Genomic DNA, 23,852 nt, shown 5'->3' with positions numbered 1-23,852 from the left:
CAATTCATAGAGAAAAACCTCTTATTTTTCTTTTATTTGTGTGGACATTGTCTGATGACAGAGTGGCAGATATAGGGTGTTTTGGTCGAGGTGGTGTGCAAAGTGAGAGGGTTGGGGAAAATGATTTGGTAAACAGAGAAGAGGTAGTAAAAGCTTTGCGGAAGATGAAAGCCGGCAAGGCAGCAGGTTTGGATGGTATTGCAGTGGAATTTATTAAAAAAGGGGGTGACTGTATTGTTGACTGGTTGGTAAGGTTATTTAATGTATGTATGACTCATGGTGAGGTGCCTGAGGATTGGCGGAATGCGTGCATAGTGCCATTGTACAAAGGCAAAGGGGATAAGAGTGAGTGCTCAAATTACAGAGGTATAAGTTTGTTGAGTATTCCTGGTAAATTATATGGGAGGGTATTGATTGAGAGGGTGAAGGCATGTACAGAGCATCAGATTGGGGAAGAGCAGTGCGGTTTCAGAAGTGGTAGAGGATGTGTGGATCAGGTGTTTGCTTTGAAGAATGTATGTGAGAAATACTTAGAAAAGCAAATGGATTTGTATGTAGCATTTATGGATCTGGAGAAGGCATATGATAGAGTTGATAGAGATGCTCTGTGGAAGGTATTAAGAATATATGGTGTGGGAGGCAAGTTGTTAGAAGCAGTGAAAAGTTTTTATCGAGGATGTAAGGCATGTGTACGTGTAGGAAGAGAGGAAAGTGATTGGTTCTCAGTGAATGTAGGTTTGCGGCAGGGGTGTGTGATGTCTCCATGGTTGTTTAATTTGTTTATGGATGGGGTTGTTAGGGAGGTAAATGCAAGAGTCCTGGAAAGAGGGGCAAGTATGAAGTCTGTTGGGGATGAGAGAGCTTGGGAAGTGAGTCAGTTGTTGTTCGCTGATGATACAGCGCTGGTGGCTGATTCATGTGAGAAACTGCAGAAGCTGGTGACTGAGTTTGGTAAAGTGTGTGGAAGAAGAAAGTTAAGAGTAAATGTGAATAAGAGCAAGGTTATTAGGTACAGTAGGGTTGAGGGTCAAGTCAATTGGGAGGTGAGTTTGAATGGAGAAAAACTGGAGGAAGTGAAGTGTTTTAGATATCTGGGAGTGGATCTGTCAGCGGATGGAACCATGGAAGCGGAAGTGGATCATAGGGTGGGGGAGGGGGCGAAAATTTTGGGAGCCTTGAAAAATGTGTGGAAGTCGAGAACATTATCTCGGAAAGCAAAAATGGGTATGTTTGAAGGAATAGTGGTTCCAACAATGTTGTATGGTTGCGAGGCGTGGGCTATGGATAGAGTTGTGCGCAGGAGGATGGATGTGCTGGAAATGAGATGTTTGAGGACAATGTGTGGTGTGAGGTGGTTTGATCGAGTAAGTAACGTAAGGGTAAGAGAGATGTGTGGAAATAAAAAGAGCGTGGTTGAGAGAGCAGAAGAGGGTGTTTTGAAATGGTTCGGGCACATGGAGAGAATGAGTGAGGAAAGATTGACCAAAAGAATATATGTGTCGGAGGTGGAGGGAACGAGGAGAAGAGGGAGACCAAATTGGAGGTGGAAAGATGGAGTGAAAAAGATTTTGTGTGATCGGGGCCTGAACATGCAGGAGGGTGAAAGGAGGGCAAGAAATAGAGTGAATTGGAGCGATGTGGTATACAGGGGTTGACGTGCTGTCAGTGGATTGAATCAAGGCATGTGAAGCGTCTGGGGTAAACCATGGAAAGCTGTGTAGGTATGTATATTTGCGTGTGTGGACGTGTGTATGTACGTGTGTATGGGGGTTGGGCCATTTCTTTCGTCTGTTTCCTTGCGCTACCTCGCAAACGCGGGAGACAGCGACAAAGTATAAAAAAAAAAAAAAAAAAAAAAAAAAAAAAAAAAAAAAATTGTGAGGGAAGTTTGGATTTACCCCACTGCTTAAGGGTCGATATTTTTTCTCCCTGAAGTTTTAATATTTATCCACAATTCTGCATCATAGAAATGTAAAGAATGTATTTCATGTTACAATGATGCTTAGACACTTAACTCAGAGGCTATCAATCACCAATCAATTCTTAACATACAAATGTATAAAAAAGCAACACCTTCAAAAAAGAATTGTTATATTCCTTCCTTGTTAACATGGCCTCTCTTTAGGCAGCTTATCTTTATGCCATACTACTTATGCCAAGAACCTGCCGGCACTGAAAAAAATATTTCTGTATCTCTTCCCATATTTCTCATGATAGAGAATCCATGTAACACTTGTAAATTCGAGATTGGAGGGTTTGGCTGAGTCTTGGTTAGCCTTATAAGCTTGCTAACGATCTGCTATCTTTTATTTACAAAAATTATGACTTCCAATGAAATTACAACTGCACTATAAAGTCCATGCAGGAACATGGTAGGACAAAAATTAGGTTATCTTTTTAGTTTTTGAAAAGTGCCTTGCTGAGAATGCACTTAAATATCTGACCATACATGGGTTATAGGCATAAGACAAAAGGAAGAAAATTCCACAGCCTCACTGTTCAAAGATGGGGAGGTATCACAATAGTCAATCCTCATTTGGTCAATGTTTCCATTCACACCATAAAATGCTTCCATTGCCATTATAGGTAATCTTAAATCACTCCTCTTGACATCCTTCTCTGAAAAATATTTACCTTTAATCAATTCTCTTATCTCAGCTATCCATCTCTCCTGCTACCTTTCTATCCTCCACACACCTTCAGTTATACTTCTGTGTATTTTCTTAACAATATGTGTCACCTCCATGGTATAACAGTTAGCAATGCTGACTGTCACAGGCTACCCGGATCAAGTGCATAGGTTCAAATCCTGGTTGTGGCAGTCGATCCACAGTCAATCTAGCTGTTCATCCTCCCCCAGTGGTTGGTCAACAAATAGGGCACCTGGCTTAGGCTAGGGAATATATACATGTGTTTATATGTATGTGTCTGTGTATGTATATGTATGTACACGTTGATACGTATATGTATGTATATGTGCATGTATGGGTGTTTATATGTGTGTGTGTGTGTTGTGTGTGTGTGTGTGTGTGTGTGTGTGTGTGTGTGTGTGTATATATATATATATATATATATATATATATATATATATATATATATATGTGTGTGGATCATAGGGTGGGGGAGGGGGCGAAAATCCTGGGGGCCTTGAAGAATGTGTGGAAGTCGAGAACATTATCTCGGAAAGCAAAAATGGGTATGTTTGAAGGAATAGTGGTTCCAACAATGTTGTATGGTTGCGAGGCGTGGGCTATGGATAGAGTTGTGCGCAGGAGGATGGATGTGCTGGAAATGAGATGTTTGAGGACAATGTGTGGTGTGAGGTGGTTTGATCGAGTGAGTAACGTAAGGGTAAGAGAGATGTGTGGAAATAAAAAGAGCGTGGTTGAGAGAGCAGAAGAGGGTGTTTTGAAGTGGTTTGGGCACATGGAGAGGATGAGTGAGGAAAGATTGACCAAGAGGATATATGTGTCGGAGGTGGAGGGAACAAGGAGAAGAGGGAGACCAAATTGGAGGTGGAAAGATGGAGTGAAAAAGATTTTGTATGATCGGGGCCTGAACATGCAGGAGGGTGAAAGGAGGGCAAGGAATAGAGTGAATTGGAGCGATGTGGTATACCGGGGTTGACGTGCTGTCAGTGGATTGAAGCAGGGCATATGAAGCGTCTGGGGTAAACCATGGAAAGCTGTGTAGGTATGTATATTTGCGTGTGTGGACGTATGTATATACATGTGTATGGGGGGGGGGGGTTGGGCCATTTCTTTCGTCTGTTTCCTTGCGCTACCTCGCAAACGCGGGAGACAGCAACAAAGTATAATAAATAAATAAATAATATATATATATATATATATATATATATATATATATATATATATATATATATATATATATATATATATATATATATATATATATTCCTACGAGTCCATGGGGAAAATGAAACACAAAAAGTTCCCAAGTGCACTTTCGTGTAATAATCACATCATCAGGGGAGACACGAGAGGAATATAACAGTCAGTTGATATACATTGACGTCCTAGCTTCGTATCTTTGATGTATATCAACTGACTGTTATATTCCTCTCTTGTGTCTCCCCTGATGTGATTATTACACGAAAGTGCACTTGGGAACTTTTCGTGTTTCATTTTCCCCGTGGACTCGTAGGAATATCTTGATCACGCGCAAAATTGTGATCCTTTCCAATATATATATATATATATATATATATATATATATATATATATATATATATTTTTTTTTTTTTTTTTTTTTTTTTTTTTCCCAAAAGAAGGAACAGAGAAGAGGGCCAGGTGAGGATATTCCCTCAAAGGCCCAGTCCTCTGTTCTTAACGCTACCTCGCTATCGCGGGAAATAGCGAATAGTATGAAAAAAAAAATATATATATATATATATATATATATATATATATATATATATATATATATATATATATATGGTTTCGGTGCATTATACATGACAGCTACAGACTGAGTGTGAACGAATGTGGCCTTTGTTGTCTTTTTCTAGCGCTACCTCGCGCACATATGGAGGGAGGGGGTTGTCATTTCATGTGTGGCAGGGTGGCGACGGGAATGAATAAGGGCAGACAGTATGAATTATGTACATATATATTTTCTTTCTTTCAAACTATTCGCCATTTCCCGCATTAGCGAGGTAGCGTTAAGAACAGAGAACTGGGTCTTTGAGGGAATATCCTCACCTGGCCCCCTTCTCTGTTCCTTCTTTTGGAAAATTAAAAAAAAAAAAAAATAATGAGAGGGGAGGATTTCCAGCCCCCCGCTCCCTCCCCTTTTAGTCACCTTCTACGACACGCAGGGAATACGTGGGAAGTATTCTTTCTCCCCTATCCCCAGGGATAATATATATATACATTTTTTTCCAAACATACATCATTTCCCACGTTAGCGAGGTAGCGTTAACAAAAGAGGCTAGAGCCTTAGAGGGAATATCCTCACTTGGCCCCCTTCTCTGTTCCTTATTTTGGAAAATTACGTTTTCTCAGCTAATATATAAAAAAAAAAAAAAGAGTAACCCTTACACTGCTCTGTGCATCATGTGAAGAATCATCAAACACTGATTTGTGCTTCATATAAGGTTTAATTGTTCTTGCCTTCAGCTGAATTCCAAGTAAATGTATGATTTCATCTCTTCTCCATAGAATGTAATAAGCATCCTATAAGCAACCTAACAACACAGCTGGAAAAAGTATCACACATTACAGTCAGCCATATATCATCAAAGATAGTGTAACTGCACCGTCATAGCAGGAAACCGAATTACATGTTGACTGTTGTGGTCATTTTCAGAATAAAAGGAACTTTCTCATATTAGTGTTCAATTTTTTTTTTTAATCTGGCTATTTTTTTCATTTATTCATGTAAACAACATTGTGTCAGAGTAAACAATATGTAAAGAGACAAATATGATAAAGAAAATTTAAATGTAAAAACGTAAATGATAGGGAATGTATGAAATTGCACCTGAAAAAAATTCTGCGTTTACTTTGCTTAATTGTATGCATAACAAAATCACACCCGAAAAAATCTCACAGTCACTGTATCTTACCTTCCTTCCCCAAAAGCCCCTTCTTTAGACCTCCCACAACATTCAGGAAGCTAGCCATCACCTTGGGTATTAGGGGGCTTGTCAAATGTTGAATCAGTGTTAGTAATGTTGTGCAGATGGATGGTGTACAGTGCATACATGAGAATGTACAGCTCCTATATGTCTGGGGAGTTTGGTTTCAGATGGGTATAAGCTTGGAGGGATGATGCTCAAAACTATGTTAAAAGGACGGTTGTTTGTGCCTCTGGGGTCATTCGGTGTCTACGTTTTGTTACAGTTCTATGCTGTGAGTACATATTGTTGAAGCATGAAGCAGGGGCAATCTTTTTATTGCTACCTGAGGCTTGTGGTTAGCTATGAAGTCCTTTGCATTTGTGGGGTTTAGTGCTATTTCAAAAATTTAAGTGCAGATCATACTGCGGCGGGATTTTATTGTGAGGATCTTTGTTTTGTGTGTAGGTGTTAAGTGTCTGTGGTTGCTGGGTGGCTTAGGACTGGTCTTAATACTCTATTTTTTGCATTTCAGGGCTTTGTTAAGATTTGCTTTTGAAAGGGTGGATGAACACACTGGTGAAATAGTTTATAGTGGGGCAGATGAACTTTTTTTTCATGTTAGCTAAGATGGCATGGGCAGCTGAGGCCCTCTTCAAGGCCATCCCATATACCCTAGCCTAAGCCAGATATCCATTTTTTTGACTAACTCAGAGAAATTGATGAACAGCTGGGTTGACTGTGGACTGACTGCCGCAACTAGGATTTGAACATATGCGCTCGACCCTGAGCGGCCCATGTATGTGTCATGGTCAGGAATGCTAACCACTAGACCACGGGAGTCCATAAAGGAAACTATCAGAATTTTTTTTCTTGTCCAAATCTGGTACTGATAAGTGTTCTGAGGGCATTTGTGAAGATGTGTGTTATGGGGATGAATATCATATGTGTAATGGCCAGAATGGTTGGAGTTTAATTGAGGGGAGCAATTGTCCACTCAGGTGATGGTGAATGATGGAATCATGTTTTTCTAGGGTTAAAAGGGTTACTGAAACCTTCTGTGGAAATACATGCATTCACTTCTCGGTGAACCACTATTCCAAATGTATGATGTAATATTACATGTTTGTTGTTCCTAGTGTACTATTATGGTACTGTGATGTGATTAAAAGATTGTCTCCATATGAGAGGACTTTAACATCATGTTCTACAGGACCATGGTGTGAAAGTTCATCTTTCTTTTCTTTCATACTATTCGCCACTTCCCGCCTCAGCGAGGTAGTGTTAAGAACAGAGGACTGGGCCTCTGAGGGAATATCCTCACCCGGCCCCCTTCTCTGTTCCTTCCTTTGGGGGAAAAAAAAAAAGAGAGGGGAAGATTTACAGCCCCCCACTCCCTTCCCTTTTAGTCGCCTTCTACGACACGCAGGGTGGTAATTACTGCATACTTACAATAAATAAATAAGGAGAATCCACCCCAACAGCCAGGGCCATCCCTATTCACTCAACACCCTCCCACACCAATAAAGAGGACTTTGTCCTACTTTTTAGGCATTTTTTTCAATAACTTACGATGCAAAGATATTCCAACAGAATTTTTTTTTCTTATTAGGAAGGCATCATTGCTGATGAAATATGCAGTTTAAGGGTTAAAGATATCTGACCCCAGTACAATCAAAGTAATCAAAGACTACTTGCTACAGTAGTAGTAGTTTTGATATGAAATCCAAAGCTCAAAGCTAAAGACAATTTCATATGAAATTATCATTAATGAGTTTAAACTTTTGCAATGAAAATAAACATCCTCAGGTTGTCTGATCAACCTTGAGTCTCTGGTTATTATGGTATTCCAATATTATCCAGTTTAATATAAAACAACACGTTATAAAATGTAAATCATGCACAGCATATCAATAATAATGATATATACTTAATCTGAGATAATTTTGTATGTACAACTATCAATAAATTCAAACTTACTAATGAAATTTTCTGTTCTAACTTTCTTACAAAAATGACAATAGAAAAAGCATAAACCCATATCATTTTTCTGTCAGACAAGGCTCTTAAGATTTAAACATCTGTCTCCTTTGTCTTTATACAGTAGCACTATAATGGCATTCTTCCAATGCTCAAACGCTTAACCATGAGCTATGTATACATCACAAATACTACTCAACGACACAGTCACTTCCTTTCTAGAGAAAATCAAATGCAATACCATCCACTCCACCTGCCTTTGCCACACTTCCATCACCTCTTTTCACCAAACCACTAACCATGACTCTCTCTCCACTTACCTATCCAACCCAAACACAACACATCTGCCATCCTATCATCTAACATATTCAGATATTTCTTAAAATACTCATTCCATCTCCTGTTCCTGACCTATTACCTCTTTCCCATCTTCTACCTTCACTGATCCTCCCACTGGTTTTCTTGTTCTCCCTGAAAATTGCCAATACTCTCTCACATTGACTCTCATTAGCCCTATTTTTCAGTCCCAGCACCTTTCTCTTGACCTTTTGCCACTCACTTATATTTCTCCCAATTATTTGCATTCCTTCATTGCTTTCAATAACAACTTAATCATCCCTTCACTACTCTTTCTACCTCACTGGGACCACATACTTCTCTTGCATACATAAGCACTGCTTTCCTGAAAACCTCCCATTCCTCACCCATTTGTCTAGTTTTATTTACTCTCACCTTCTGCTATTCTTTTTTATGAAGTTTGTTCACTTAATTCTCAAGTTTCCAAGGTGACTATAGTGACATATTTTTTGTAATTACTTATTTGTATTGAATAATGGGTACCTCTTGGACATTCTCTACTGTAATAAATTTTTTGAAATCTATGTTTGCTGTCTGCATCAACCCATATCTTTAGTCACCGCATTCCATTCATCCATCATGTCAGTTTGAATGCTGTAATTATATAAATACACAAATCAATGTAATTCAGATTTACTAAATAATATCAATACTACGAACATTTTCTTTTTTCATTTGAAAAACTGTAGCTTGATTCACAAGTTGCAAGTAAAAAAGGATGAGCAAGTATACAATAATAAGAAATAAAAAAAAAATACAGACTTTTACAGTTATTTTTGTCTCTTGATCATAGCCACCTATTTACTTAACTATATCCATAACAGCACTCTTTCAGTCTAGTACTCACAGATGTATAATTCACATTTACAAATATACTTTTCCTCACTTCCAATAAATTTACATCTACTGAGGCCCTGTTTAGTTTTCTGATTGCTCACTGTATATGTACTAAATAAACCTTTCTCGACTTTCTATGTTTATATGTGGGTATCTAAAATATAGATAACCAATTTCCATGTGAAGGTGTCTTTAACCCTTAAATCTTGAATCTGGAAAAACTTTACTTATCATTAGCAAAATAAGTAATCATAAATATTTTGCTTTAAATCAAACAAATGAATTTAACAGAATCAACATCTTAGGAGAAAAGTTTTGAATTTATCATTAAATTGACCAACAAGGCCTTGAATTACACCAAAGCATCACTCATAACCCTGCATTAGCAAGTTGAGCTCAAAGGGTTAATTAGAGCATGTATGTAACTATATACTTTATTAGTTATAATACATTATTTAGCAGTACAATTAGCTCACTGAAAAATTACTTATGAATACTTTAATCCATAAACTATACAATTAAACAAGGGTTCCCCTCAATTTTTTCTATATCAGAATTCTAGTTTTCATATTATCGTACCTTGATCTGGAAATAATGTTAATTGATCCTAGGTACTTAATCCATTTATACTCAAGTCCTAATGTAGCTGCAGGTAGAAATGTGGAAGCAGAAAAATACTGCTGTCGAATACTGAAAGTTATGCTGTTATGAAATAGTACTAGGCTTTCAATGATGTGAGAATTCCAATGTGGTGACAAATTTTTGGTTCTGGAACATCTCCATACAGTGAATAAGTCTGCAGTGAAATGTCAATAACTCGTCACTGGATAAACTGGGATGTTCCTAAAATTCAAACTTCTCTAACATGCCAGAAAGCCATCTGACAATATAGTCTGAGTTCAAATGTCTCATGTTCAGTTCAGGATTGGTCACATGTTGTAGCCATAGTGGGAGTCCTGCAAGGCGCCCAGAAGCCCACAGCATCAGTCAGATGCTTGTGCTGTCATGACACTCCATGAAACTCTTCACTAACTGTGGAAACATTTTAGTGTTTTGAGATTAACTTAACTGGCAAGAGGTCATCAGAGAACAGTTCTAGTGCTTCTGGACTTAATAAATTTAATTTATTGCTATGAAAATTAAAAAGAAATCAGATAAAAACAAACTGTAGTATCAGTGAGAAATTTATCTTATTCATGTGAAGAGTAAGAGTATTTATCAGAAAAATGCTTCTGCATTTGTGAATAACTGATACTTCCATTATTTCTGAATCTAAAGTACTATAAGTACACATACAGTGCATTACTGTACTGTATCATTTCTAAATTCCTCCTCTCTGACCACTAGCCAGCATACCTAATCAGTACTTTGGTCCATTAATCCTAAGTACACAATTAATTACTCTTTAAATAAGTAGGAATTTCAGAGGGAATTTTAGAAAAGGGATACCACAGATTCGTGTAAATTTTCGAATTTTACTTCTGTACATGAGAGCTTTTTTAACTTCAATTTGTTTTTTAGATCTATGTAAGTGGACTTAATAAAAATCCTGATATGAGTAAAAGAAAAACAATTTTACTGAATATGTAAGTCAAATGATTTCATGTTTTATATTACACAACTCAATTGAAATGAGGTTCACTAAATTCTTGTTTCTTGTACATAATACTTACATGATCCTTTTATTCAAATTGCATTTCTTCCCTGGTTGCATAATTCAAGCAAAGAGGCTACAGCAATATGTGCTTCAATCCCTTTAGTATTTATTTTGTGAGCCATTCTTCCTGAATCAAGAAAATGCCTGGCTCTTTTGTAAACAAAATGCCAGACATAAGTATCTTCCAGGCAGTCTTGCTCATATCCAATTCCATTTTCCGTGACGTATAACCATATGAAAATGAGGTTTTAGAATTGCATAAAAAAGTATCTTTATATAAACAATAATAAGCAGCCAATACTTAAATTGGGAGTAAAAAATCAGTTTCAGTATAGAAAGACTCTTACAATCTGAAAGATAATTCGAAGGATGCATACTAGATAGTCCAACCGCAAATCATAGTTGCAATACTGAGAGCTGAATTACTCAACAAAGTATTCTCCTCTCAAAGGACCAATCTCACAAAGGTTAAACAAGGCCTATAAAAATAAATATAACATTTACTAGATCCTCATTCCCTTTCCCATCCCAAAAGGCCACATAAGGGCAATTAATCTTCATAATAATGTCATGGCCACAGAAAATTCTGGTTGTAATTATCAAACACCAGGGTAGCAGGTGGTAGAAGCATGCATTTGTAAAACTATGACTGAGCTCAAAAACAACTTTCACAAACAATACTCAGGCTATCTCTTCTTTCCTCCATTGTATGCAAAACAGTAGTCCTTAGACTGTCACTGGGTCTCTTAATTCAAGTAACATCTTACCTGCCCTATTCTGGATTCCTTCAATTAAACATCTGTGCCTCTTTAGGTGCAATCACCAATCATGAGAAGCATCATCCAATTCTGGTCTAATACATGTTGTGAATGATTTATCAAACATTTCCCTATTCATATCCTTCAATGTGATTCTAATATGTGCCAGCAGACAATCTGCTTTCTTAACAATTCTGTTGGCCAAAGTTTAGTCACAATGTTGACCTCTAAGTCTTTCACATACAGATTCCTCTACCTTATGTCCTACACTATCTCATCCTCATTATTTTGCACCTACTTGCATTATCAACCTTTTATTTAACTAACTGGAACTTTTTTAGGTCCCCTATTAAGTTGATATATTCATCATTGTTCTTTACTTCTCCAAAGACCTGTGCATTATCAATACACATGTTGAGGCAAGAAACCAGTCAAACAGGTGTCAATTACATACACCAAGCACAACAGTGGACCTAAACACAGCCCTGCAGCATGCCACTACTGACCCTTTACAAGAGTAATCCTCTAACCACTGTCCTGTAATTTCTTCCACTAAGGTACTCTTTCATCCAGTGAAGGAGTCTACCTCCCATTCCTGCATACAGATTTATCATCTTAACTTCTGATGTGGTTCTGTATAAAAGGATTTCTGGTGATCAGAGAGTACACATTCTACCCGTCCACCATTTTTAATCATCATTCTGTCATAGATGTCTAAGAGATAAGTAATAGATAACTTTCTTTCCCTAATTTTGTGTTGTCTCTCATTTGGGTCATTTCTCCTTAAGCAATAATTTTCCAACTGCTTTCTGATTATCTTTTCTAGCACTTTACAAATCATATTTACTCAGGAGTCTGGTTCACTGCAATTTCTACATCCATATGCTTGTGCATGCATGTGCACTGAGATTCACCAGGTCAAAGCCTGGCAGAGTTTTTTTAAGTCAAACGACAACCCTTTCTCGAGTGTACGAGTTTCATTTTTTAGCTTTGGTGAGCCATTCTCTACAGCACAGGTTATGTGTAATTACTATGCCAGTGTTAAGATGAGAGTCTGTGTGTGTGTGTGTGTGTGCTTGATGTATGTTTGGGGAATGGAAAGGAACAACTATCGACTTGCCAGGCCAATGAAGATGTTCTGGAATTCCTTTTGGTGGATCAAAAACTACCTGAGTGGAAGGAAATACAGGACACATGTCAAAAGTATATTTCACACTAGATCTAAGTAAGCACACATATCCCACAAGTATCACTCTAAAGTCAATCAAGATGATATCATTATTATGAGAGAAGTGGGTACTGCACAGAATTATGACAACCTACAAAGACATTAATGACTTGGCCAAAATGTTCAGAAAGGCATCTTCTGAGAGACAGATACCACAAGGATAACAGAACTAGTTCAGTCTTATTCAAGACAAAAGGAAGATACAGAAAGATATCAGCTTATGACCCTGACAAAATCTTACTTTATGTATCTAAAGAATGTGCAAATACCAAACTATTGAAGTAATAATGGTACACTCGTAAAGTTGGTCCTACTGGTGACTTTACTCATTCTGGAGTAATTCTTTGGTTAACCATTCAGGAAAAAATTCATTGATCAAGGTTAGCATGATACTTCCATCCATTAATATGCAAGATGTTATAAACATAAGACCAATTTATGAAAATTGGTAGCATTATCTTTTGCCATCATACAACTTTACTTACATCATCAGGATACTATAAAGGATTAAAAGCCAATGCTATTCCCAGCAAAACTAGTGGTAACATACTCTTTAGGATGTGTTATAATTCCCATTCAAATAATCCAGTGCATGATAAAACTTCAGCAATACATAATGCAACTTGTCCCAAAGTGTTGATAAATATTAAATGTAAGGATTGGTGAATCCCTAAGCCACATAACAAGCAGAATGAACAGTATCATGAAAATGAGTTGACTTTTTAATTTGCTATACTGTAATGTTTCTCAGAAGCACACAAGACTGAAGAATCAAAGGCAGCCATGAGTGAATCAGAGGATATGTAATGTATGTCTCGTGTAGCATACTATTCACAGTTACGTTTAAAGTGTTAAGAATCTGTTCATAACCTACAACCTCCAAGCTTTAAGAAAGCTTTCTTATTGTTTTCAGCAGTGTTCTCATCAAGGTAAAGCCTTAAGGAAAACAATAATGGCAACAGACAGTCAATAATAATAATATAAATAAATACTCTCACACATGAAAGTAGTTATGAAATAGCCATATATAAAATTTTCTAATACTATCATACTCATGCATCTTCTGGTCTGACAAAGTCAAATGACAAAATGGTAATCAATTGATTCGTTTAGAGGCAATACATAAGTGGTATTTAGTTGTTTTTTTAACTGGTCAGAAATATATGCCCTCCTATAATCCTCCTTAAGGAGGACCTTTAAGCAGTTCTCAAAGAGATCAATCAAAGTACAGAAAAAAATAGCATATGCACAATAATGTTAACATCACCATAACATTCAGCAATATGAGCACTGAAAAATGGATGAAAATGATTTGGTAGAAAACCATAAAATACTTTGCCATGGTTTGATGCTATTATAAGATTACATGAAAATCAGTGGATGTCTTATCACATGATTATGTAAACATAAATTCAAGTACATAAACCTGCAAGTCTAGATGGCATGTTAGCACTTGAATAACTCATGCATATATGGTAAGGAAAAAAGTGACATACTGGCGATTACCTTGTGTTTTGGGGATGTCTCTGGGTGAAGTTTGTGTCTGGGGCAGTATGGATGATGGCTGCTTGGAAAAGGCTTTGGGTATGGCTTGGGGCGAAACTGGGGACTGTGGCTGTTGGGTATCGTGGGGATTCTGCTGCTGAAGGGGATGACCAACTGGACGAGGCCGGCCATGATGACCATTGAGGATCCCTGTCCCTCGCGCCCGCTTACCCGCCCCGCGACGGCCAGTACCCACACTACTGCTGATATACATGTATATAATTATGTAAATATTAATGTCAAGTGATGCAAGCAAAAGATGCTAATATGGCCATCAGGTTCACAAACCTAAAACATGCCCTCTCTTGACCCCTTCTGAACCCATAACTCTACTGATGAGAATGAAACTTGTTAGTAAAAACTTTATCTGAAACTTTAAAAACTACATGCTACTAAAGTGGTTTATCCAAGTGCTTAAACTGACTACAAAGGAATACAAGAAAATTTCAACAGAAATGGCACGCATGATTACATTCCTATGATCACAAGACAAACACCCTTATGGATTACGGGGATGATAATATGACATAGGTATACATCATCTAGCAGAATCCAACATATCAATTATGTTACAACTTTGGATAGTTCAAGTATGTGAGCTGCTGAGTACAAAAGAATCCCAGATGACTTATGACCATCAGTTTCCCTACATCAAAAACCAGCCAAAGAAATTTGTTAGCCCAAATGAATAAGCTACAGCAGGTATATTTCTGAAGACAGGAGTCACTAACACAAGAAAACAAATTATCATCCCAGTGATTATTATGTATGATACAGATAATTTACTTTCAAAACATAATTCATTCTTTCTTCATCATGTGTATCTTTCTTCCGCGGTCAAAACATATGGTGCATTAAAAGCTCTTCACCAAAAATTTGAATGAGGAAAAATTTTACACCTTCAGCTGGTGAAAGCTAAGTAGCAATAATGAAAAATTTGCTATAAAATTTTAAAAGTTGATTTGGCAGTTAAACAAGTAAATACATCCCCACCTGTCTGCCCTTAAAGACAAATATGTGAACAGAGTGGGGGATGTTTCATTACAAAATACAGAGAATAGTAGTAAGGAAGACAAAATTCAATAACATGAGCAGGAGGAAGAGAAAACCAATACTGGTAAATGGTAACTGTAATCTATGAAAGCAAGTGTGGACACTGAGAATGTTATTGGCACCACTGATAAGAAGTATGAATATGTTAAAGAAAAAAAATCACGAATGGGAAAGAGAGTAATATCTTAATTCTCCAAAAGAAATGTTCTTATGCCAATCAAAGACAGTTAACCTACTATATTCTACACACTTTATTTATGTATATTATCTCTCATCCTTACAATGAATTTCAGATATCAGCTTAACAAGAGATCCAATTCTATACATCTATGAAACACCTTTACTTACCTGAGTTTGTCATAATCTCATTGCAAAAAGCTCATGATAGACCCTTAAAAGATTTACATATGGGAATCTGTTGTACAATTTATCATAAAAACCTCAAGTACTCTAATGATGTCTGTCATATTATCCTGTCACTGTGTTTACTAACTCAAGGATGCCTGATAGAATCTAAGCATTACTCTCTACACTACTGCATGTCATGTGGAAGAGACACTGATGTATGCAAACTAGCCACCTGGAGATGTTTGGTGGGGTCCAGGCAGGACTAAGCAGGGGGGGCAGGCGGGCGCTCTCCTGCATCATTGTTACCACACTGATGCACAACTCTTCTGAAATATAGAGAGGTTACCATAATGGATATCATTACTAGATAATTTCTAAGACGTAAAGAGTAATGATATGTGCTGGGATTGTTTGAGCACTCAGGCAATATGGCACGTACTGAATGCCAGGGTCATCAGGGGGTCCACAACTGAGTCAGCAGACAGAAAAATTATCATTATAACTAAATTACTTCAAAGATGTAAAAAAATCAATGAAATGTGCTGGAGTGGATTAAGCAGTCAGGCAATCAGGCATGTACTGCATGCCAGGGGTCATCAGGGAAGCCCATAACTATGCAGACAGGAAATTACTAAAACCAGAAAGGTCTAGAATTCTAACAGGCCCAAAGGCCCAAAAAACTGTCAGGCCAACCCTAGAAATGTTATACTTGTTCTAAAATCAATGTTGCCTAAAAAATAACTTTACAGTAATGGCAAATATCCACAAGTTTTCTTTCATAAAGCAGTCTCTTATCTAAGGTTCACATACAGTCTGACCATCAAGAAAAGCAATATCCGAAGTCAATGCAAACTTGTCATTTGTAGCAAATGCAGTCAAACAGGTTCTGCTTCTAATGCTGATTCTAAAACACTGTACATGATTTTTCCAATTCAATAAATTCCTTGCAAGATTTCTTTCAAATAAGCACATGGATTCCAGTTCTCACACTTTTATGTTAAAACCTTCACTTTTTAATCACTGATGTTACTTCACTTTTCAGGTAAATAATTACCTTACTATTAAGGACTATGTAAAATCACAACTATAAGTCAGCATTTCACAATGATGAGGATAAAAGTACGGGTAAATTATCAAACTGATAAAAGCAATTCAAATCATGTCTACAGGTGGCTCTCGGATCACAGATAAGTAGCTTTCTTTAGAGAAGGTCACTGAGAATTATGGTGAGACTGATAGATCTTGAGCCAGTGAAATTCTCCAGGCTGGTAGCACTACCACATTCTGCCAGAGAATATTGTTCTCTCAACACTTTTAGGCAGAAACTGTTCACTTACTTTCCTTGGGTGTTTCACTTGGGGAATTTGGTTTGAAAATTCATGGATTTTTGGTTGCTGTGTCCTCTCATGCTGCCTTGCCATACCATTGTTCCTACATCCTCAAAAAAATAGGGTTGTACTGCTGGAGGCCTCAATCATCTCAGTGATCCAGCCAGTCTAACATTTGGTCCAAATACCTTCTCATGACAAAAAGCTTAAAGGCTGGTATGCCTGTTGTCCCCTCCTTCTCATGGAGTGGCTGTCTTCTGTCGTATCTTATTCCCTCCTGATCTCCCTAAGTATCTCTTCTATCGATTGGAAGTGGTGGCATGATTCCCCCAGCATCACACTGAAGCCAATGAAAGAATAATTTTCCTCGGTCACATGCATCTCACCAGCCTCGCCAAAGCCTTAACAAAGCCCCATGGCTGACCCTTAAAGTCAGGGCAAAAGTTAGTCCCCTTCAACAGCTTATTCCACCAGTTATGGAGGGTCACATCCTTCACCATATTCCAAGCATCAGCCAAGTTGAAGATAGCAATGCACAGATTGTACCTCTTGATCCTTTCTAAGGTCCTCTTCCCTCTGATATCCTCAATATGATCTTCTGTCAGGACATTTATCCATTTGGACACAATGGTAATACATTATCTTGGATTCTATGATGAACTGGTCCATGGGCAGCACTAGAGAGGTTGTCCTGAGTGCACCTTGACATATCTGCTACACAGCTGTTCCTCAGCTAGATGGGCTGGAGTACTGTCACTCAACAAGAGGGCCTTGATGTTCTGTTATTGACTTTTTCCTCAGAAGCCTTCACTGCTCTTATGAAGTACTTGTGTAACCAATCGAAAAGATGCTTACAGGTGAGCTCTGATGACTTTTTCCAAAGCGTGTTGTTTTTGGGCTTTGCCTACCATCTAACCATTTTACAGTATTTCCTAAAGTGGGATCTTTCCTGCTGACTTGGGTATTCTATTGTATCTTCTTCCAGAAGAGAACTGTCTCATCCACACAGTACAGTTGATCAGGCACATCTCACTCATGTGCTTAATCAAAGCATGGATATATCCAGCCCATCTTGATCCTAAAGTTCTTTTATGATTAGTTAACTAGATACTCTGTTACTATCATGACCTCCTAGTTCTGTAATATCTTTAATACCTCAACTGAGTATTTTCAGCCAAATAGCTGCATAAATCAGATAGACTGTCATTTATTTCTTTACATCATAATACTTCATGACCTGTGGTTCTGACCCGTCAACTAGACCAAATTCCAGAGTACTAAAGAAGCATCATAAGGATAAAAGGGAATCCTACGGCAGGAGGGTAAGGTAGGGAATATAAATATAACTGTTACCCGGATCCATCTTCTCTAAGTTACACAGCAAGTAAAAGTCCCCCTTTGCGTAGCTCTATCACTGGGAGTTCAGTCATATCAAAGAACTTCTTACTCTAAAGGAGTCCACTTTCGTTGTTTTGAATATTATTTTGTACATTTTCCATTCTTTAAAACATATTCTGTGTACTTCTTGGCCTAAAATCCCTAATTCTTTTTCCATGGAATCTCATGACATGATATACTGCAGACTGATTTACTGCAAACATTTTTGGATCCAATATAGTACATCTCTAAGTAATATAAGAAAACTATTAATTCCACAATCATGTAAACATAAAAAATAAATCATAAAATGTGCAGCAGCATCTCTGCTTGCTCAATGTCCACTGTTACTTTATTTAGCACTCTGTAATGATGGTAACAGTAGCATACCAACTTTTCTGTGGGTTTTATGAGTATAAATTTACCTTTTTTTGGTGTGTGTGTGTGTGTGTGTGTGTGCCACAGGAATAAAGCTTTACATTCCTATTTCCCTGTTCTTTAGCCTTATACATGTATGTCCTGTGTCCTTCCATGTACGTACATGCACAAATAATCACTCGCAAATGCCAGGCACCCATTTAACTGACCAACCCCTAGGGAAGCATGAACAGCTACGTAAAATGTGGACCATCTGCCACAACCATGATTCAAACCAATGTGGTTCTGATCCTAGGCAGCCTGTGCATGTGTGACAGCCCATAAAGCTAACCACTGCATGTGTGTGCAAAATTACCTACTTCTAAAGCACAGGGACATAGTTTGACACTTGTTAGGCCCCCATCTCTAACTTCCTAAACCATGAAGTAGCCTTTTAAACCTGCGTATACTGCCAGCATTCAAGGTTGCCTGTTCTAATCATCCAACACCTTATGTTAATACATTACTTCTCTTGGTCCTTTCTATTCCTAACAAGCTTCTTGCTAAGCCTCATATCATGGCCTATGGTTAATCTGGTGCTGCATCTCTTGAGGAACAGTTCACTGCTACCATCATCCATTCACTGCTACCATCATCCAATTGATTAAGAAACTTGAAGACTGTACTCAGGTTGCACCTGTCTCTTTTCTCCTCCACTGTACACAGATTAGTACCTCCCAGCATCTCACTGTAGCTCATCTCCCTTAATTCAGGTAGCATCTTTGTTGGTCTTCTCTAAACCCTTTTAGTTGCATCTTTGTGCTTCTTTAGGTGTGATAACCAGACATGAGAAGCCTATTCCAGTTTTGGTCTAATATTCATTTATTTCCATAGTGTCAATTATCCATCAAAAAATAAAAATTTGAATTTGATCTTTTGTATTACTTTTTCAATACTGAAATAATATTTCTTATATCTGACAGCAATATTCATTGAGAACCATATTCAAGTGAATAATAATGATTTAAACATAAGCTTAGAAGTAAAAATCCCCCCCCCTAAGTAAATGGCACACATATAAGCTTGGATGTGTTGAAAATGAAATGTTTGACGACAATATGTGGTGTGAGGAGGTTTGATCGAGTAAGTAATGAAAGGGTAAGAGAGAGGTGTGGAAATAAAAAATGTGGTTGAGAGAGAAGAGGGTGTGTTGATGTGGTCTGGACATATGGAGAGAATGAGTAAGGAAAGATTGACAAAGAGGATATATGTGTCAAAAGGTGGAGGGAACAAGAAGCAGGAAACCAAATTGGAGATGGAAGGATGGAGTGAAAAAGATTTTGAGCGATTGGGGCCTAAATATAAAGGAGGGTGAGAGGCGTGCAAGGAATAGAGTGAACTGGAACAATGTGGTATACCAGGGTCAACATTCTGTCAATGGACTGATCCAGGGCATGTGAAACGTCTGGGATAAACCATGGAAAGGTCTGTGGGGCCTGGATGTGGATGGGGAGCTGTGGTTTCGTTGCATTACACATGACAGCTAGAGACTGAGTGTGAACAAATGTAGCCTTCTTGGTCTGTTTTCCCAGAGCTACCTTGCTGAAGCTGGGGGTAACGATAAAATTTTCTGTGGGGTGGGGTAGCGTCAGGGATAGATGAAGGCAAACAAGTATGAATATGTACATGTGTATATATGTATATGTCTGTATGTGTGTATCTGTATATATGTATATGATGATATGTATTTCACATGCCCTGGTTCAGTCCACAAAGGCAAAGAGAAATCACGGATTCACAGCAGAAAACACATGTATCTGGCATTTGTATCAAGTACTGAAGGATGTTCTTTAAGGTCACTGTAGATTGAAACGTTTTTTCAGTACCCATGGGGTAAATCATTATCATGCCGTCAATGAGTATAAATGTTTTCGACATTTCTAAACTATGCTGCAAAAGGGAAAAGGTTAAGTGAGATAACCACACCTGAGACATGTATTCTAGTTTTAGCCTACTGAATGATGTAAAAAGCCTTCTGAATATTTCTTTAACCATAAACTTAAATTCAATTCTAATATTTGCAAGCACACTGTTTGTCTCCTTTACTACTTTCTTAAGGTGAGACTCTGGTGACAGGTATGGGATGATGTCAACTCCCATGTCCCTCGTACACACACATTCCTAAAATGTACCTCCTGCCAGATAATGTTCATAGGTGTGTAATTACCTCTTTGTACTGTACGGGGAGGGAGTTTAACACTATTGAGGCCCCATCTCCTGAACATTTTCAGCCATGCAACCTCTTAAATTCAAGTATGCTGTCGAAATTAAAAAAGTTCTAAGTCATTCTATTTCAGTTATATATATATATATATATATATATATATATATATATATATATATATATATATATTGTGTGTGTGTGTGTGTGTGTGTGTGTGTAAGATGACAAGAAAGAGAAAACAATAAAATCTAGTCAGTTTTCTTAATGTTTAAGATCTTTATGGTACAACTCCTAATTCTACTCTCTGGTGCTGTACTATATCATATATCAATGTCCAGTATAGTATTATGGTACTCAGTTTTACAGTATAAGTATGATAGAAAATAAAAATATATGCCTAAAATTAAAAACAATATCTAAAATGATGACAGACCACAAAAAGTGTGCTGACTTCTACTAACAAATCTCTTTGGTCCTTAACCAAAATTGTCTCCACAAACTTCTGCACTTTCTTTTCCTCCTTAATTCTAACTTACTCAATCTATGGCTAACTTTCCAACTAATATGGTAAATGTATAGCTAACTTTCCAACTGGTAAGGTAAATCTTTAGCTGATTCTCCAATTGAATAGCCACTCTTTTGGCACTTAATTTTCCTCTAATTCAACTCTGGATGATTCTGCTTCTAATCACCCAGACCCAACTCCTCCCACTGAACCTTATATTCTCTTCATGCAGGATCTTGCAAGTACTCTCCAAGCTTCCATCCTAGTCTTCAATCAAAGATCAAAGGGGGAGGGCTTTCCTACCGTCTTAAATCAAAAGGCCAAAGTGGGGAGGGCTCAGAAATTCATGGAAGAAAAAGGTTTATATATAATATCCTTTCAAGAATTATATGCCAAATCCCAAGAGGTCATTTCCTAAATTTACCAGACAAAAGACATTTCAAGTGATCTTGAAGGGTGATAATGGGAAATATATGGAAATAATGTAGGTCATTTTCCAGCTAAGCATAAAAACCCTGAACAAAAAAGCATGAGCCAAAGAACCCTTGCTCAAATTTATTTTTACATAGTGTGTAAAAATTAACACAAAATACCAACAGTACTAAATGTAACAATGAATCTAATAGTCACATAATACACCCATTTGTATGAGTAAAATTATCTTTATAAACATTGCAGTAAATGAAAAAAAAAATTGATCTTTCTTGCTGAATATTTTTCTTTTCATAACTATTTGAATGTCTCTCACTAGTTATGATTTTTCTCTACATACATAAAAATGGACACAAAACTGAGTGGTACAACTAAATAATCACCAAAATTTGCACAACTCATAATTACTCTAGAATGAGTCATGAGAATGGTCTAGCCAAAATCCTATATTGGTATTCTATCAACTTTTCATATACAAGGTCAGTATATGACAATCTAATCACAAATGAACAAAAAGTATGACAAACCCCTTAAAACCAAATCATACAGAGATATCCCTCCAAAAGACCAAAAAAAACCCTTATCAGCCAATTCCTAAATACTGCGTTACCTATATCAGCAATGGTAGAATCATGTGCTTCAAGGGAAGCACTGAAAGCAATTATAAAATATAAGAAGACGAAGGGTCCATATATGAAGGTAAAAGTATCCCCCTTTCCCTCCTTCCTGAAACCTGCCCGAACCACGACGGGTGATTTATCACCCTCATGATCTCCCTCAGGAACACCAGCTTCCCGCCTGATCAACAGGAGGTCATGAGCATGGTATACCTGTACATGTCATCCATAGCCCTAAGAATATTTAATAACCCTCCCCCCCACCCTATATATCCCCCCCTAGAGATGGCCAGAGGGGGACGTCGTCATGGCAACCCGCCCCCCCTTGTTTACCTCACAAGACCTTCAGTGTTGACTTTCTTCATGTATTTATTACTCCCCCCTAGGGATGACTCAAATTAATAAAAATACGTTCAACAGGTCCCCTGATCATTCAGGTTCTCCACAATCACACTGGCTTCCCTCGGGGAGTGCTCAGAAGGGAGAAAAATGGGGTGTAAAATAAGCCTAATGCGTTGGTCAAGCCAATATTTTAGCTCCGATATTCTAGACAATTCGACATCCAAAGTGCATATTTACCTTGTATTGGAGCATTTTATGTCGCCTAGATCCTGGGGGAGCTACACTCAATGCCAAATAATAGCGATGGGAGGCGAGACAGACATGTAGAGTTTGGCTTTTCGCGTTATTCTTGAGTGTAGGAATGGCGGCCGCGCAACAATAATCGTGAGCGTTGCCTTAGTGCACAGGCTCGCTCGGCCCAGTACCGCCATGTTTGGTCAACCCGTCACTAACACCTTTATTTGCCTCCCGTATCCCGAGACGGAAGAGACTTAAGGGGAGATATTGAGCTATGGTGTACGTTAAGACTTTAATGTTTTATGGCTGGGTAGCGCGGCGTGCAACATTCTGAACTAACATAGATATTGCCATTTAACTTTGCAGTCCTCACTGGGGCAGATCTGCGAGTGATTTGCGGTCATGTAGGTTAAGAATACACAGGAGAATGGAGGAGTTTTTCTTCCTAAAATCACACCCACAAAGTTGCCATTACGCTTCAAACTCAAAATCAATAAGTCGTGAGGAGATATATGCCTAGGGTGACGCAGACAACGATGTCTTACAAGAGGACTAGTTCCTATGGCGTCTGAGTGATGAGGCTACGCGCCAAACTTGAAATGTCCTTCTCCTCACTTGTTGATCATCATACTTATTCCATTTATTGTAGTATGATATGATGAATACAATAATCGTTGTCGGATCATTAATTTCATCTTATAACGTTACTGAAAAATTATAAAATGATGGAAGATGTAATTCGGTGGTCATTTAACCCAGGCCAGGTGGCTGATAGCAACCACAGGAAAGAAATCTGTAAAGAAATGCGATTAAAACAATTTTAAAGCCCATCTGAGTCTATAGTTCATTTTAAAGAGAGAGAAAAGGATGTATCGCATACTTACTCAATAATGCGCATACAAAACTGTACTCAATGACCTTCATTCATTCATTTCAGTTCCTAGAACTGTTTAACTGTATCCAACATTCAATTTTCTCATAATCATCAATTATTGATTGATCATCTTTCATTTGCGATTTCATTTTCTCTTTTTTTTTTCATAGGAAATATGAAGTGTCAGATAGTGATATCTACGACCTCTTGCGTGCGCA

General features: G+C 37.8%; 1 protein-coding gene across 2 annotated transcripts in view; it reads right to left on the bottom strand.

Annotated features, from left to right (window-relative positions):
* The window catches only part of LOC139763839 (uncharacterized), a 65,229-nt gene extending 41,773 nt beyond the window's left edge, over positions 1-23,456 (bottom strand). Inside the window, exons 1-3 of one of the 2 annotated variants that reach the window (XM_071690168.1) lie at positions 22,761-23,456; positions 15,574-15,667; positions 13,902-14,140 (exon numbers count right to left, since the gene is read on the bottom strand). In XM_071690168.1, the coding sequence (XP_071546269.1) occupies positions 13,902-14,140; positions 15,574-15,641 (307 nt within the window). In that variant the 5' untranslated portion in view covers positions 15,642-15,667; positions 22,761-23,456. Of the gene's footprint in view, positions 1-13,901; positions 14,144-15,573; positions 15,668-22,760 lie in introns of both variants that reach the window. The other variant, XM_071690167.1, reaches the window with a different exon arrangement.
* Positions 23,457-23,852: the final 396 nt, after the last annotated feature.

Source organism: Panulirus ornatus, chromosome 48 (assembly GCF_036320965.1).
Source record: "Panulirus ornatus isolate Po-2019 chromosome 48, ASM3632096v1, whole genome shotgun sequence".
Classification (NCBI taxonomy): Eukaryota; Metazoa; Arthropoda; class Malacostraca; order Decapoda; family Palinuridae; genus Panulirus; species Panulirus ornatus.
Note: the sequence above shows the minus strand (reverse complement) of the source record. Positions and strands in the feature narration are given on the sequence as shown.